This window comes from Psammomys obesus, unplaced genomic scaffold (genome assembly GCF_907164565.1).
Source record: "Psammomys obesus unplaced genomic scaffold, mPsaObe1.curated_primary_1811, whole genome shotgun sequence".
NCBI classification, from domain to species: domain Eukaryota; kingdom Metazoa; phylum Chordata; class Mammalia; order Rodentia; family Muridae; genus Psammomys; species Psammomys obesus.
In genome coordinates, this window is record NW_026596162.1 from 550,835 (window position 1) to 566,729 (window position 15,895).

The 15,895-nt window shown below is 47.1% G+C and overlaps 1 protein-coding gene across 2 annotated transcripts in view; it reads right to left on the reverse strand.

Annotated features, from left to right (window-relative positions):
- Window positions 1–2,416, reverse strand: part of Slc22a23 (solute carrier family 22 member 23) — a 166,673-nt gene extending 164,257 nt beyond the window's left edge. For both annotated transcript variants that reach the window (XM_055595086.1, XM_055595085.1), the window contains exon 1: window positions 1,709–2,416. In XM_055595086.1, the coding sequence (XP_055451061.1) occupies window positions 1,709–2,347 (639 nt within the window). In that variant the 5' untranslated portion in view covers window positions 2,348–2,416. The remainder of the gene's footprint in view (window positions 1–1,708) is intronic.
- Between the last annotated feature and the right edge of the window lie 13,479 nt (window positions 2,417–15,895).

The following is a 15,895-nucleotide window of genomic DNA, read 5'->3' on the forward strand; positions in this document are numbered from 1 at the left end:
GTGATGGTCTGCTTGCTCCACCTGCTAACTTCCAACTTGGCTCTAGCACAAAGCACTCTTTACACACACACACCTTTATTCTTCCTTTACTCTAGAAAGGTGCTTAAAATAATCAGCAGTGTTGCCAAATCCTTATTCTGACAGGCATACATGGCAATTTAAATAGTTTTAAAATTGTCTGTGCTGAAGAAAGAAAGAAAGAAAGAAAGAAAGAAAGAAAGAAAGAAAGAAAGAAAGAGAAGAAAAGGCAACATTGCTCTTTATGAATGAGCATCAGTTACTGAAGCACCTTTGGAAGGGAGAGGCTATGGGGGATGAGTCAAGATGAGACAAGCTAAGAGGATTCTCAATTATCTTGCGAAGCAGAGGGATCACTAAGCCAGACGATTCCCACAGGACACAGCATTTCTGGCCAGGTTGGTACAAGATTAAAACAATGATTATGATGATGTAAGAGTTTCATCTTACACATCCATGAGCTACAACTGTTTACTAACACACACTGGCTGTGGGGATGGATCCCCCACACACAATTATAAACCATCCAGAGCCATTCTCACGTTTAGACCAACCAGCATTCCAAACAACTCAGGACTGCCCAATTTCTAACTGCACTGCTTAAAACGTCCAAAGGACAGAAACTACAAGCCTTTCACAAATGGCTTGACCAGGTGGCATCCAGTACTTCCTACAGGCCAAGAACATTGAAAATTATGGGTACCTAGGGTCACGACTGTCTAACACTACCCACTGACCATCCTTAGGGTGGTATGAGTCTCTCACAGAACGCTCCTGCTATATTACACAGAACGCAAGACCTCTGCAAGGCACAGAGCGGACAAAGTGGGCACCGGGGACGGCTTCACCAAGCCTCAACACCTCAGACCGGAGCAGCTGCTTACAAGAGCTGTGATGGCACCCTGAAAGCTTGCCACATTCTTCCTATGCCGTGGGGCTATTTCCTGAAGTCCTGAGAAAACATCTGAGGGAACACCCTGACACTGAAGTCTACAGTCAGATCTGTGGGAAGGACAGAGCATGGCCGGGATAGGGGTGGGGTGGCAAGGGAACTTTTCAAAGGGCCCCCCCGTCTTCGTCTTTGTTGGTAACTTCGGTTCTTTAACTGGCTTTAATCTGTTCAAGGCACGTGTGGGTGGCTGAGGTCTGGGAGTACAACACTGTTTTTCACGGGTGTTTAGTTCTTAGTGGGAGACACGGGGACAGGCGGCCTGCGAAAGAACACATTTATGTCTCGGCTCCATGGAGCAGACCTACAAGAGGGACTGAGTCTTCCAGGGCCGCTGCTGAGGCATCAATGAGCCTCACACCTAGCAAGACAGAGGAGAGGGTTTGAACCTTTTGGGGGAGGGGCGCCCTTTCTATGTGTGCACCGGGACAGGAGTTTGGGTGGAAATTAGAAAAGGCTAAAATTGGTCTCTTTGAAGCGGATGCAGCGTCACGGGCACCGCAGAGGGCGGCAAAAAGCTTTGGCTTCATATCCAAGTAAGAGCATCTCCTTTGGGGGACAGCCTGGAGCCCAGCCACTGCGGGATTGTGCGTCCACAGGCTAGCGTTTCGGGTTCCTCAGCTGGGTAGGCTGGGACCTAGGTCTGCAGAGAAAGAGATGGAGCGCAGAGCACAGGCGACCGAGGTCGGAAGGATAAGGTTCACGAGAAGAACACGGGCACGAGACGGTCTTGGCCCTTACCTTGCTGACCACGTTTTGGACAAGGCCAGTTCGGATGCCGTAGTCCCACGCGTGGCAGTCGCAATTTGAGTCGTTGTTCCCCTTGCCCGGAGGAGACGGGAGGGGTGGCGTGTCGCTGCTGTTGCTTCGGTCGTTCGTGGTCCCCCAGGCGGCAGTGGAGAAGGGGGTGGCCGTGGGGCTGGTCCAGTTGCTCACGTCGCCCCACCGGCCGGTGACAGTGGCACCCGCCAGCTCGGTGCCTTTGCCGGCCCCGCGGCACCAGAAGTTGGGCTGGTCCAGGAGGAAGGAGTCCGAGAACTGGCTGAAGCCAATGAACAGCGCCGGGATCCAGGTGAGCACCACCAGGGTCTTCTGGTAGCCGCCGCCCAGGCCCCCGAGAAAGGGCAGCACCGAGCCATCGTAGTCCAGCAACAGGAGGCTCGGGGCGGTTGCTGCCGCGCAGCAGCCGGAGTGCTGGCCGCCGCTGGGGTGCAGCGCGGGCAGGGGCTGGATCTCCGCGCTGCCGCCGGAGCCCGCGCGCCCACCGAGGGGCGCCGAGGCCGCCGCGTCCCCGGGCGGCAGGGAGCCGTTCTCCTCCGCCGGGGCCGGCTGCCGCCCGGCGCCGCTACCCGCCGCCTCGCGCCGCCGGTCTATCGCCATGGCCAGGGCCCGCGGCGCCCGCAGAGGCGCATAGAGCGCGGCGGAGCTCGGCGGGCGCCCCGGCACAGTGCGCCGGGCCGGGCGCCCGCAGCCGCCGCCGAGGAGGGCCCGCCGCAGCCAGAGAGAACGCTCCGGGCCCGGCGAATCAGGCCGTCCCCATGTCACCCGCGCACCCCCGCGCCCTGGGCGTCGCGGCCCCGCTCGGGCGCCGGGCAGAGGCCGGTCGAGCCTTCAGCCGCCGCGGCTCATCCGCCCCGAGCTCCGAAGCTCTCCGCTGCCGCGCGCCGGCCGAGGAGGAGGAGGAGGAGCCGGCGCCGCGCCGGACCCGCGTCCTTGTGGCGACTCGGGGCCCTGCGGACACCGGTGCGCCTGGTGCCGGGGCCGCCGCCGCCGCCCCCGCCGCCGCCGGCCGCGGGCTGGAAGATCCTCCGCCGACTCGGGGCGCTCCCGGAAGCCGCGAGCTCGCCGCCAGCCTGCGGAGCCGGCCGCGCTCTCGGATCACCGAGCCGGCCTCCGCCTCCCGCCCCGGCCCGCCCCCTCTCCCCCCGCCGAGGTGGAGGTAACCGCGGCACCTGCTGCGCCGCTCCTGCGCGCTAGCGCCCCCTCCGGCCGGGCCGCGCCGTCACCGCCCGGGCAGACGCAGCGGCGGGGAGAGGGACACCCCGGCCTCCGCAGAATCCCCGGGCGGCCCTTCGGCGCAAAGGGGCGGGGTGGGAGGTGGGGGGGTGGTCCCTACAGAATCGGCGCTGCCGGGGAGCGGGAGGACAGGGTCGTCTGCCAGTCTCGAATCCCACAGCCCGCGTGGGACCCCACCCCGGGCGCACTGGCTCTCCGTGACCTCTGTTCGTTTCCGAGGTGCCCGGCGGCTGGCACCCCACTCCTGGTCCTGAGCCCAAAGCTTGCCTGCCTTCCAGGGCAACCTTCTGTGCTTCTCCAGGACTCAAATAAGGCTGCTTTTTAGGGCCGTGGGGCAGGGGCGGGGAGGCATATTTGCCAATTTTAGGTTGCCAGTCCCTCACAACGCTGGGTCACACGCGACCGACTGCAGCACCCACCCCGAATCGCCATTTCCTTCCAGAATGAATGTCAAATAAACACAAGGCTGGAAGGCTATACCTTCCACAGGAGACACACGCTGGATACAAACGTGAAGGAGGGCGGCCTGCCCCACCCCCTCCCCAAGGTCTCGGATTCACGATTCTTATGCTGTGTGCACAGGCGCACACATCTACACCTCACAGGAGATCCAAACGCTCCGGACTCCAGCGCCAGCCTTGCCCCAGCCGGCGCTATATAAATAACACCAGCCCTGCGGCAAACGGCCGCATTAGCATATTTTGTCCTGCGTGCAGGGCCTGACACCAGTGAGAATTATGTGGCTTTCATCCTAGCCTCACTACATTCTGGAGACATTTCATATCCTGAGAAGTTTATTAATGGAATTAATGGAAATCTTAAATGGAGCAATCTATCTCCAGTCTTATGTAGCACAGGGAAAGGAGCTCGCGTTCTCTTTCCAAAAGCATATCCTGCGAGTGCATGTATGGAACGCGTTCTTTAAGCGTCTCCATTATTTGCTCAGCTGCATGTTGTATAATTTAGTGGGAGACATTTTTTTTTTTAAACATGCAGCTCAGTGTTCCAGGCAACACGTACTTACTGCTGAAATTCTGGCACGGCACGTGGAGACAACTATTTCTGAAGACTGCAGGAGAGCTGGACTTTGGGGAACCCGGCTGTGAACTCTCTCCTGAGTGGCTGGGAAGGGGAGATTAGGTAACAATAGCAGGAAGAGACACAAGCCACAGAAGGCACTAAAGGTCTGGGAAACCCAGTCTGGAAACTTGAGCATATTTAATGACATACTTGAATGTGAACGTCATTAGGAGACCCATCACTTTGTATAATGATTATAATCTAATAAAGTGTTATTTTAAAGGATCAGTTGGGAAGGACAGTGCGCCTTGCCAGCATGTGTGATGGTGTTCTTTTGTTGTTGTTTTCCAGTTCCACGTTACTGGTTAAACTGTTCTTCCCCTCCTCACTTGAAGAGCTAATTCTAGGGAAGCGCTGACCCCCGCCCCCACTCCACCTCCCAGAATAGAGTCAGCACTCAATGAATGAATGTTAGACATTTATTAGTGGACCCACCCATTGTGCACAACCTACATTTTCTTATCTGAACTGAAATGTGGCAGGCCAGGCGTTCTTTCATTCCCCTTCAGTTCTGATCCTTTCCAAGGAAGCCCACTTGGTGTCTGGTTCTGCCTCTTAACCTTCTGTTCACTAGGACCCTAGTTGACGCTTTGTAGCTCATGGCAAAACACAGCCATTGGTCTCAATAGTGGCTCATCTAACTGAAATGATAATCCTAAGGAAATTTGGAGGGGTTTGCTTTCAGAGCCACAGCCGTTCAGTTCTCACATCCAGGGCTGAGAAGAGGTGAGAGCCCGGTGCCTGTTTGACTAGTAATCACCTTGATACATATGTATCTATCAAAACTACTGTCCACATTAAACATATCCAATGAAATAAAGTTTAGAACCTTACAAAAAGTAGAGTCCATAAAATGAAGTCTGTTTGCCTTTTTAAGAAAAGCTATTTGTTAATGTGTGCATTTAGGTAGGTGCCCCTGAAGGACTTTCAAGGCTCTTTGTTCTTATTCCAAAGGGTAGCAACAATCCCCAAATGATACATTCTGAACTTTTGGAGACACGTTGAAAAGTGGTGCCCTCTAAAGCTCACACAGAATGAAGCCAAATGTTTGGAATTCAGCAACAGCAGTGGCCTCAACCCAGGCACTGTAATTAAGTTACTGATTAGATTAGGGGCTTTCCTAAATCCCTCTTGGATCAAAATTTCTCCCAAATCTAGTCAAGATGATTAAAATGCAACTAATTTAAAGTAAACTGGCCTTCTACTTATTAAAAGGCACCATAAGTGACCTCATGATTAGCCCTAGAACGAAAGGAGTAAAGCAAAATTGACATTCCAGAATGGAAGATGGCCTCCAAGGTGTTCAAAGGCCACCCAGCCAGAATAGAGAAGCCCAAAAGACACCTGCTCTGGAAAACACCACCCCTGGATGGTGTTTGTTTTCTGGATGGCCTTTGCTATTGCCTGTCGTTTGTCTTGCTTACCTGCTGATTTTACTACCTTCTACCTCCATAATGTAATAGCCTCATGGTTCCCTCCCTCAGCTGTATTCCTGAGAGCAGTAACAGTATCTGGCACATGTGAGAATCTTGATATATACTTGTCGAATGACTGAGTGCACCCAGCTGTTAGCATCTGATGATGCCATCTATTAAGATCTACAACTGGCTTTACTTTGATTCTTAAGTCATTAAGCAAGCTTTTCATATTTGTCTAATCTCTCAAACACAGTGCTCAGCTGAGCCAACATGAGAATTCAGGCGAACTTGACAATTGCATGCTTGTGAGCTATTGTGGTAAATGAATTGGCTCCTGATATGAAGTTCTCATTGGCTTGCCGGTGGAGTGCAGTTTACAGATTACATGCAAGGTTTCCAAAAACGTCACTGCCAACATTTCAAACTGGGAGGACTAAATGTGTCTTCAAAATGTTCGGAAGTTCTTTGAACATAGCAGATGCCTGGACTTTTCCTTGTGCCTTATTTGTGGGGCCATTCCCCCTCGAAATACAGGGGGCAAGTATTCCCAAGCTTGTGTTTATCGCTGCCTGGCACATCATCTGGCCCCTGGAAACATCTCCATCTGAGTTCATGACCCTGATTCATATTAGCATCCTGAGTGCACTGATGCCCATAAAGAAGCTGAGTCATCCTCCCTTCCTTTGACATTCTGTTAAGTAATCTATCACTTTGCAATTCCCCGAAACTGAGAAAATGAAAATAGGATACAACCTAGTCTGCAATATGCTTGCATACTTTTTTCTCCTTGGAGATGGCAGGGGAACACAAATGACTCTTGGCTTACCTCTAAAATTGAGGGACACCCAATGTTAAAACTCAATCCCAAGGTATTGATGTCAGGATTAACTAACCTTACCCAGAATCCACATCATACTAAGTAGATTTCGAATTGTTTCTGCTCATCTATTCATTTTCTTTATATTTGAATTTTAGGTGGATAGCTCAAACATCGCATCATTCTTTTGTTTTATGGCAGCTTAATTTCTTCCCTTCAGTTACTTGCTTGAAAGATACGTTCCCCTTCTCTCCACAAGTGTTCCCTTATTGTGATATGAAGCAACCCCCAGCTAGAGCTGTGCATATAGTATTCAAACATTATTTTTTATCATCCTTTGGCTTCTGGAATGTCAACTCTTACTCTTTAACAAGGAATTTGACATTTACAAAACCTATCATAAATCAAAATGAAAAAGCTAGTTTCATTCTGCCGTAGCAGAAGTAATAAAAATGTCACACAAGCTCCACTAAGGAAAGCTGCAGGTAATACCTGGAGGAGAAGCCGCCTGCTTATCTGCTGAGAGCCAAATTCATCTTTCCTGATCACAAATCACAGGAAAGTAACAAAGTCCTCGTGGGATCAGCAAGGCCCAGTTACTTTCAAAAGCTTTGCTAAAACTTAGTTTCAAACCGGGTGGTGGAGGTGCACCCCTTTAATCCCAGCACTGGGGAGGCAGGTGGACCTCTGTAAGTTCCAGGCCATCGTGGTCTACAGAGTGATTCCAGGACACACAGAGGCTACACAGAGAAACCCAATCTCAAAACAAAACAAAAAACAAAAACAAAAGAAAAACAAACAAAAAACCCCACCACCACCATCAAAACTCACTTAATTTCAAACTCTTTTAGTAAGTTAAAAAAAATTCATCTATCAAATGTATGTAGAGCTCAGTGTTAGCTTTTTATTGATAAGAAGTCTGTTGCTTTTGTGGAAGACAGAGAGAGAGTGAGAATATGAGATGGACTGCCAGGCCAGGCCTTATAGGTAAACATTAAATGCTTTGTCCCAGCACTGGAACGGCTTCTGTTTGATGAAAGTCATCCTGAACTTGGTTTCTAGGACCAACACTGGGTTTTGGTTATGGGCAAGCAATGTGGAGAGTGCCATTGCCCCGCAGGCTTTGGAAAAGAAAATTAATTAAGTGAGATGTAGGGCAAGGAATTTTCACTTCCTGAGATGAAAAAAGACGGCCCTTGAAATAAGCCTTTGTCTCTGTTTCTTCCTCCTGGAATAGAGAGGAAGAAAACTTCCCAGCAGATGGTCTGGACTCTTCCTAATCAAATCTAAAGTCAGTAAATAAATATCTTTCAATGGCTAGAACCTACAGAAAGACAATCAATACCCCTAAAAGACAGAGTGCACTGTAGACCCATAATATACCTCCTGAAACTAAATGCTTTTTCCAATGCCTTTTTGTTGTTTTTTAAGAAAAACTTTACACATTTGTTTCTCCATTTTAGAAACAGAAACCAGGTATACCCAGGCTACCACTGAACGCATATTCCTGTTTCTGTTTCAGCCTCCTGAGTAGTTTCAGCTGTAAGAGCAAGCCATCTTAGTGGCTTTACCCATTTATACTTAGAGTTTTTGCTATAGAAATAATATTTAATTTACAAGCCTTAAAGAGCACTTGGGAACCAGAGGCAGGTAGATTTCTGAGTTCAGGATCATCCTGGTCTACAGAATAATTTCCAAGAAAGCCAGTGCTACACAGAGAAACCCTGACTTTAAGAGAAACTAACTAACTAGATAGATAGATAGATAGATAGATAGATAGATAGATAGATAAACCCTCTAAGATGGCTCACAGTTTAGATTGAAAACAATATGCATGGCACTAGGCAAAACAAACAAACAAAAAACCACTTTTCTTTCTTTGAAATGCTGGAGGCAGACTCTAGGGCATGGAGCAGAGTAGGCGAGCATACTACCATTGAGCCACTTCAGCCCTAGAGAAAAGCTGTTCCACTCAGTGGTGCTGACCATGTAAGTTGGGTAATCATAAAGGACTTTCCTTAGTTGAAAAATGAGCTATGCATAGATAGCTTTCTGAAGTTTGAGTGTTGAAGGCTTCACCTCCCAGGCATCAGTGTCGAAAGGCGGGACCTTAGGAGGTGATTGATCATGGATTAGCCCATTTATGGATTCATAACTTACTGAACCGTTGGTTTACTGTGTGAGTTGGAGGAAGTAGGTTCCTGGGTGGCCCTGGAAGAGTGTGAGGTATAAGGTGGTGTTTCTTCTCTCTATCTTCCTGGAAGCTATGAGGCAAAAATGTTTCTCTACCACCTGCTTCCAGTGTAATGGACTAGTTCACTCCTAACCCGGAAACAATGGCACCACGTACGTAGTCTTACACCAGCACCTTTGAGCCGGCAAGCTGACACAAAAGTTCCCTCTTTTTAGTTGATCTCTCTCAGTTGTTTGGAGCAGCAACAGGAATCTGATTACCACACAGTGTCTGCTTGCTATTTCCAGCCTAAACTGTGGACCTTCTTGGAGGGGTCCTAATTAAATTGTGTTGTTTCTGTAACAAAAACTATAAATATGTAAAGTAGCGAAGATACTGCTACTAAACTCTTAAAATTTTATGATTGTTTCTTATATGTTCGTGTGTTTTGCCTGTGTATGTATGCACGACGTAGGCATGCCGTCCCCACAGAGGTCAGAAGACATCAGATCTCCTGGAACTGGAGTTACAGATGGTTGTGAGCTGACATGTGTGTGGTAGGAACCAAACACAGGTCCTCTGCAGGCATAGCCAAGTCTTAATTGCTGAGCCATCTCTGTAGGCCCTGTTAATGATTTTTTTTTAATGAAGCTAAGTTTAAAAATTTTGAACTCTAAAAACACTTTAAAAAATTGATAAAGCAATTCAACACAGTAATATCAACAAAGGCACCTAGTATTCAGAACTTAGTATATAATACCACTCTCCATAGAAGGATCCTTGGTGGAATGGTTGAGTCCGGGACTGCAGTAGGAATATACAAAATGATCCTAGGGTATCACGGAGTGCCAGAGAGCAAGTAAGTTGTGCACACTCTACGCACCACATGTGGAGTAAATCATATAGACATTGGAACTGACTGGAAGAGCTGGTAAGAGGAGTGTTTGAGTTCTGGGGCAGCTTGAACAGTAAGTGCTGTATGATGACAACCCAGAGCATAGCATTGCTGTGAGTCTATATTAATAAAAACACAAGATCAAATGAATAAATACATATCACAATAAATGACTAATAACACACCACAGAAATATTTGCCAGCCAGTGTGTCCTTCAACTGATGAATGAATATACATTGCCTATATACACAAAATGTTATTAAAAATTAAAATTAAAAAATTATTCCTTTATTAAGAAAAAGGAAATAATGACGTTTGTAGGAAAATGAACAAAATTGGAGAATCATTATGTTTAATGAGATAAGCCAGACTCAGAAAGACAAGTACTACATTTTCTCTCATACCCACAGTCTAGTTTTGAAGTTTTTATACATGTATGTGTGTAGATCATGAAAGTAGAAAGAGGACTATGGGGGAGGAGAGATCTTAAGTTGGGGATGGGGGACAGGAAGAAAGGACAATGACATACAAGTGACATAGAAGCAGAAGGGGAAGGGAACTCACTGCATAGAAGGGGAAGGTCAGCGAGACGAGGCACAGGAGAAAGTGATGAGAATGAACAAAGTCTGATGACATACATGTGTAAGATGTAAATGGAAACATTACTTTGTATGCTAACTTGAAAATTAGTGAAATAAATGACTTAATAAAGACGGAAGAGCTGATCTTCAATGCCCAAGAATTATAACTTACAAAGATGCTTGGCTGTCAAGGAGGTGGAACATGACTTCTCTGTCCTTGAGAATGGGCTACACAGTGATTTCCTGCCAGGGAGGGAGCTGTGGGAAGCAAGGGGGAGGCGGATAATGGGAGAGTGAGGCCAGCAGAAAAACCTGCAAACACTTTCTTCGTTCCTAAGCTGGGGATTTGAGGAAGAGCAACCTGAAGTCTTTGTATTTCCTTATTCTAGCACATTTTCTCCATAGACTCAGGTATGGATTCATTTTGTTTTGTTTGTTTGTTGAGTTAGGTCTCAGATAATCCAAGCTAACTTGGAATTCACTATGTAGCTGAGGATGACCCTGAACTTTTTATCCTCCTGTCTCAGCTACTAGAGTGCCAAAGTTACAAGTGTGTATCACCACACCCAGCTCTAACCGTGCATTTAAACCAAGGGTTTCTGTTTGTTAGTTTCTTGGAGCGACCTCTGCCTTGTCAACCTCCTTGGAGATTCCATTTCTTTAAAGTTAATAGAGAACCTCTGGGGAAACTGCAAAATACATCCATATAGAAGAACCAGCCCATTTCCTAGGTAGAATGACAAAGCAGGTTGTAGCTTCCAGGCAAACACCCCTTGACAGAGTCTTTTTATCAGCCACAAAAATCCTGTGAATATAAATCTATCTACATTCAGGTAAAACTCCATTTTCTGGTATATGTCCCTAAAGGATAGAGCCCCTGATTTATCTTCCTCTGCAGCCCTGTTGCATGTCACAGGGACTGACACTTGGGAGTATTTGCTAAATGACAGAAGGAAGGAAGAATGGAATGACAAATAGCATTTTCCCAGAGAGAGAAGTCATAGACCTTCCAAGTCAGAGTGAAAGCCCTAAAGGAGGTGAGGACTAAGGCGTGTGCAGGAATGTGTAAGATCTATGTGTCTGGTTGGGGGATGGCTTTTCCACAGTGTGATTTACTTCCAGTAATTGCTATAATTTGGGTCTGGAATGTTCCCCAAGGCTAATGTAAAAGGCTTTAATCCCCAGCCCATGGCCCTTTTGGAATGTTGTGGACTTTTAGAGAGTAAGGTGTAGTGGGAAGAAGTGGAGGTCACCGGGGTATACCCACGATAGAGATACTGGCTAGCATCATAGAGCAGGCTGCATCTTCTAGGTGGATGGCTTTTGGCAGATTCTTGTTATCAGTCCCCCCAATCATCTCCCTGTTTATTGGGCCATTGTCAAGTGAGCAACTTTCTTTTCCACCCTTCCCCACCGGGATGTGCTGCTTCACACAGATGCAAAGGCAACAAGGTGCAAATGACCATGGCCTGAAACCTCTGACAGTGTGAGCCGGATTTGAAGTTGATTATCTTCTAAACAGCACAGGCTTTTAAAAGCGAAAGTCTAGGGGTTCAGAGATGGCTCAGTGACTAAGTGCGCTGGTTACTCTTGCAGAGGATCTAGGCTCAGTGTCCAGCATGTATATGGTGGGTGGTTCACAGCCATCTGTAACTTCAGTTCCAGGGGATGCGACACTCTCTTTTGACCTCTGCACTCTCTTTTGACCTCTGCAGGCACCAGGTGTTCATGTGGTTCATAGACACACATGCAGGCAAACCACTTATATACATATAATAAAATACATCTAAAAGAAACGGGGAAAAAATAGGGAAATACCACATTTAACCACCTAAGTTAATTGAGGTGTGATTCATATACATGATTCAAATGCTCAGTTTGATGATGGATATGTACCATTGCAATCCAAATAAGAGCAATACATTTCATTCTCCGGCAGAATGGTCTGTTGTGTTCTTTGCAACCAGTCTCCTACTGCCAGATGACACTCTTTCTCAAACTACAGTTTGTATTTCCCTGCTCTAGGATCCCGAAGAAGCAGATGCAGACAATACATGCTTTTTCATGTCTACTCTTCTCACTTTGTGCACAGCTTGCGAGATCCACAGCTGTGTGATGGTGCCTGTACTAGCATTTCATCCTTTTTTGCTGCTAAATAATATTTGACTGTATGACTATGCCACGTTATCTATTCTCCCATTTGTGGGCACTTGGGTCCTTTCCAGCCTGTAGCCCTTGTGAGTAGAACTATTGTTGAACCTCCAGGGAGAGTTCTTTGTACCAATATAATTCATTTCTCCTGAGTACATCATCTAGGTATGCTTTGGGATTCAGCCTAACATGACTTGAGTAACCCTAGTCAGTTTTGCCCATAATTTTCCAGGGAGCAATAAATGAACAAAAAGCAAGAGCTGGCAGTGTAGCTCAACGGTGGAGAGCACTTGCCTATCACGTGTAAGGTCCTGGGTTCAATCCTCAGCACTGTCGATTAATTAATTTTATTAATTTATTTAATTAAATGTATTCATTCTTCATTAACAAGTTAATAAATAAATGAAGAATAAATGCATACAATCTGAAAAAAAAAACAAAACAGATCTGTGGTGGTTTGAATGAAAAACTGTTTTCTGTAGTCTTTGGCATTTGAACACTCGATCTCATGTAGGTGGCACTGTTTGGGGAGGTTTAGGAGGTGTGGCCTCACTGGAGGAAGGGTTGGGCATGGGAGTTTAAACCTTCCCCACCACTTCCAGCTTATTCCCTGCTTTGTGCTGTGGTTGAAGACGTGGTCTCTCAGCTCCCTGTTCCTGCCACTGTGCCTGCTGCTGGCTGTCATGCTCCTGACTACAGTGGACTCCTATCCTTTTGGAACCATAAAGCCAAAAAAAAGGCCCCCCCCCCCCCCCGTAAGTTGCTTTGGTCATGGCGTTATATGATAGCAATATAAAGGTAACTAACACACAAACACATTTGAGTAGGATGTGGAGCTGTTCAGCCAGACCCTGGTACACCAGTAACATGACTGATGTCTTTGACCTTGACTTGAGATAAGCCACCTGAATAGACTCACTTCTGACCTGATCACCCCTTTCTTCTGACCCATGGTCTTCGGGGATCCGTGGTCTTGATGCTACTATGGATGCTCCTGTCAGAAAGTCCCCTATGGAGTGTGCTCTGCAAGGATGGGTCTGTTTGCTCCTTTCTCCAGTCTCACAGAATCCAGAGGTAAGTTCACAGACACAGGGACTGAGATTATTTTGGAACAAGCAGGATTGGTTATAGTGGAGGCTGTATGTCACCTTTTGAAAATGACACCTTTCTAGGTGTCATCAAGAATGTGTCTTCTGTAAGCCCAGATCACAGTGAAGTCTGTTGGCTCTGACTGCCACTGGCTGAGCCAGGTGCTATTTTGGAACCTAGCACTGTGGCTCCCGGGCTCTAGGTCACCCATCTAAAACGACTGTCCTTGGGCTGCTGTTAGAAAAAGAACCTAGGGCTGGAAAAAGCATCATCTGAGAAGGCACAGAACAGCTTGTGTTCCTATGAAATTAGAATAATGCTCACAGCCTTTCAGGACACAAGCAGCAATGGGGAGATAGCACCCCGTGCTACTCATGAAATCTGAAGCGAAAAAGAGTACTTTACATGTCAGTGTGGAAAAATGAACACATTTTAAGTCAGTTTTCATACTTGTCTGAATGGCCAACAGCCTCTAGGCATCTTGTCTATAGTGTCTGCATCAGTATTATTTTTTTACAGCAAACAGCAGAAAATGCAAGGCAAAGTGGCTGTGGGAGAAGGGAATTGCTTGGCTCAGACGTCCAGAAGCTGAGATTTGCATGGCTTTTCCGTGGTGGAATCCTGACTCTCTCTGTCTCAGGGTGTGCTTTCTTCTTCACTACCCTCTTGCTTGTGCTCAATGGGTTGCTTTCCTTGCACACACACACACACACACACACACACACACACACACACACACACAATCTGGAATCTGTTGACCCTGAGACCATTGTGTGCTCCAGGCATGGTTTGGAATCTATCACTGTGGTGCCCAGGCCAGAAGGCTCTGATTAGCCAGGTCTGAGCACGTGGTAGGAAAGCTCCCTTGGCCTAATTTGAAATATGGTCAGTGGAAGTAGAGTAGTTTTTTGTTTGTTTGTTTGTTTGTTTGTTTGTTTGTTTGTTTGTTTGTTTTGTTAAAGAAAACCAAGGCAGCTACCAAAGGCAAAAGAATGATGGCCATCTAGATGCACAAATTTGGTTTTTTTTAGTTTTGGGGTTTTGGGTTTGTTCAGTGGTCCTAATACAAAACAAAACAAAATTGATGAGGGATGGCAAGATACTATACCAGAAACAAATACTCTACTTGCCAGGATAACTCAGCAAATAAATCAGAATGAACCAAACACAGATGAGTCCATGCTGCTCCAACGCCATCTTTCACCTAACGCATGCGCGGGAGCTCTGAAGACGCGGCCAAGCTCAATGGACCCAGAACCAGAGCTCCTCGCCAGTCTTCCAAGCCAAAGCAAGAGTCAGAGCCAGGTTTTGCTCAGAATCTCTGGGAAACCTTTTTGTTGTTTTTGGCTAGGAGGGAAAGGGGCTGGCCTTAGGGGCCTTTAATTTTCCTCATTCCTCAGTTTAAGTTTTTTGTTTTTATTTTTTATTTTTCAATGCGTGGATTATTGGAGCTAGTTTGCCCTCCCACGCCCTGTACCTCTCCCCCCAAAAGCAAGAAATACTAAATTCCTTAGTGAAACAGGAAACCAGTATAAGGTAACCGAAAGCCTGTCTGTGATGTAGAAGAAACCCCCCAAGTTCAAGATCTCTTTCTAAGGAGCAAAGCCTGAGCTGGCTGGATACAAGTTGTAAGTTGTAAAGGACAGCAGGTCCAGCGAGAAAGAAGAGCCTCTGCGGGTCAGGCTACGCAACCTACTGCTTATGTGCCCTTGAACCTGTCCTGTTACTTCGGCGCATCTTGCATTTGTCACCTGTACTTTAGGAATAATCGTCGCACCTCCCACATGTACCCTTCCACAGGCGTGGGGAGAGCATGTGAACCCAGAGGCTCAATGCCTGGGACCAAAAGATGTTTTAGATTTGGGGGGAAGGAAAATGTTATTTAGCTATTCCCTTCAAACTGAAACATTTCCTCTTGCAGAAAGGCTCCTCGTGAGACTCAGAAAAGGCACGAAATGTGGAAGTATCAGGAATCTCTTGAAAGTCACAAGGTTGGCAAGGCTGCTCCTCAGATTGGAGCAGTGAGATGGGGCCGGGCTGAGCTGCCTACAAGTTGTTCAGGCAGCTCCAGCGACGCAGCTTTTGTGCATTGTTGCCCCTGATGGAGTGGGCTTTCGGATGACTCAGTTGCCCTTGAGTCATCCGTGTTCCTGTAAGGAAGCTGTCACTCATACTTTCGTAACCCCAGTGCACTTTGATTCACGAAGCTAAACTCGAGTGTGTTGGATCAAGATTGATCGAGGTGATGTGACAATCAAAGAAAGGGGAGACTGATCTCTACAGAAGCAGGCTGTCCTTTAATCAGAGCAACGAAAGGCAGCGGTTTCTCCACAGGAGTGGAGACAGTGCGCAGACACAGGGGCTCGGGAAATAAGAGGGGACTTTTGGAATGGAAGCTTCCATTTGCATATCTGTTCCCCTGCAAAAGCTGTAAATGCCAGGAGAGGTTGATATCTGGTCAGGAACTTCCCAGGTCCTAACTTCCTGCAGAAGCTGTTGTCCACACGTCCACATTCCTAACCAGGTTTCTGAGCTTACCCGAGCTTTATGGAGTAGTTATCAGGAGTTATGTTCTGTTAGTATATCCTCAGTGTCCTGTCTAGGATGAATAGATCTTTTCATGTCTCTCCAGCGGAAATCACACAACACTTGTACATATATGTGTGTGTGTGTGTGTGTGTGTGTGTGTGTGTGTGTGTGTGTGTGT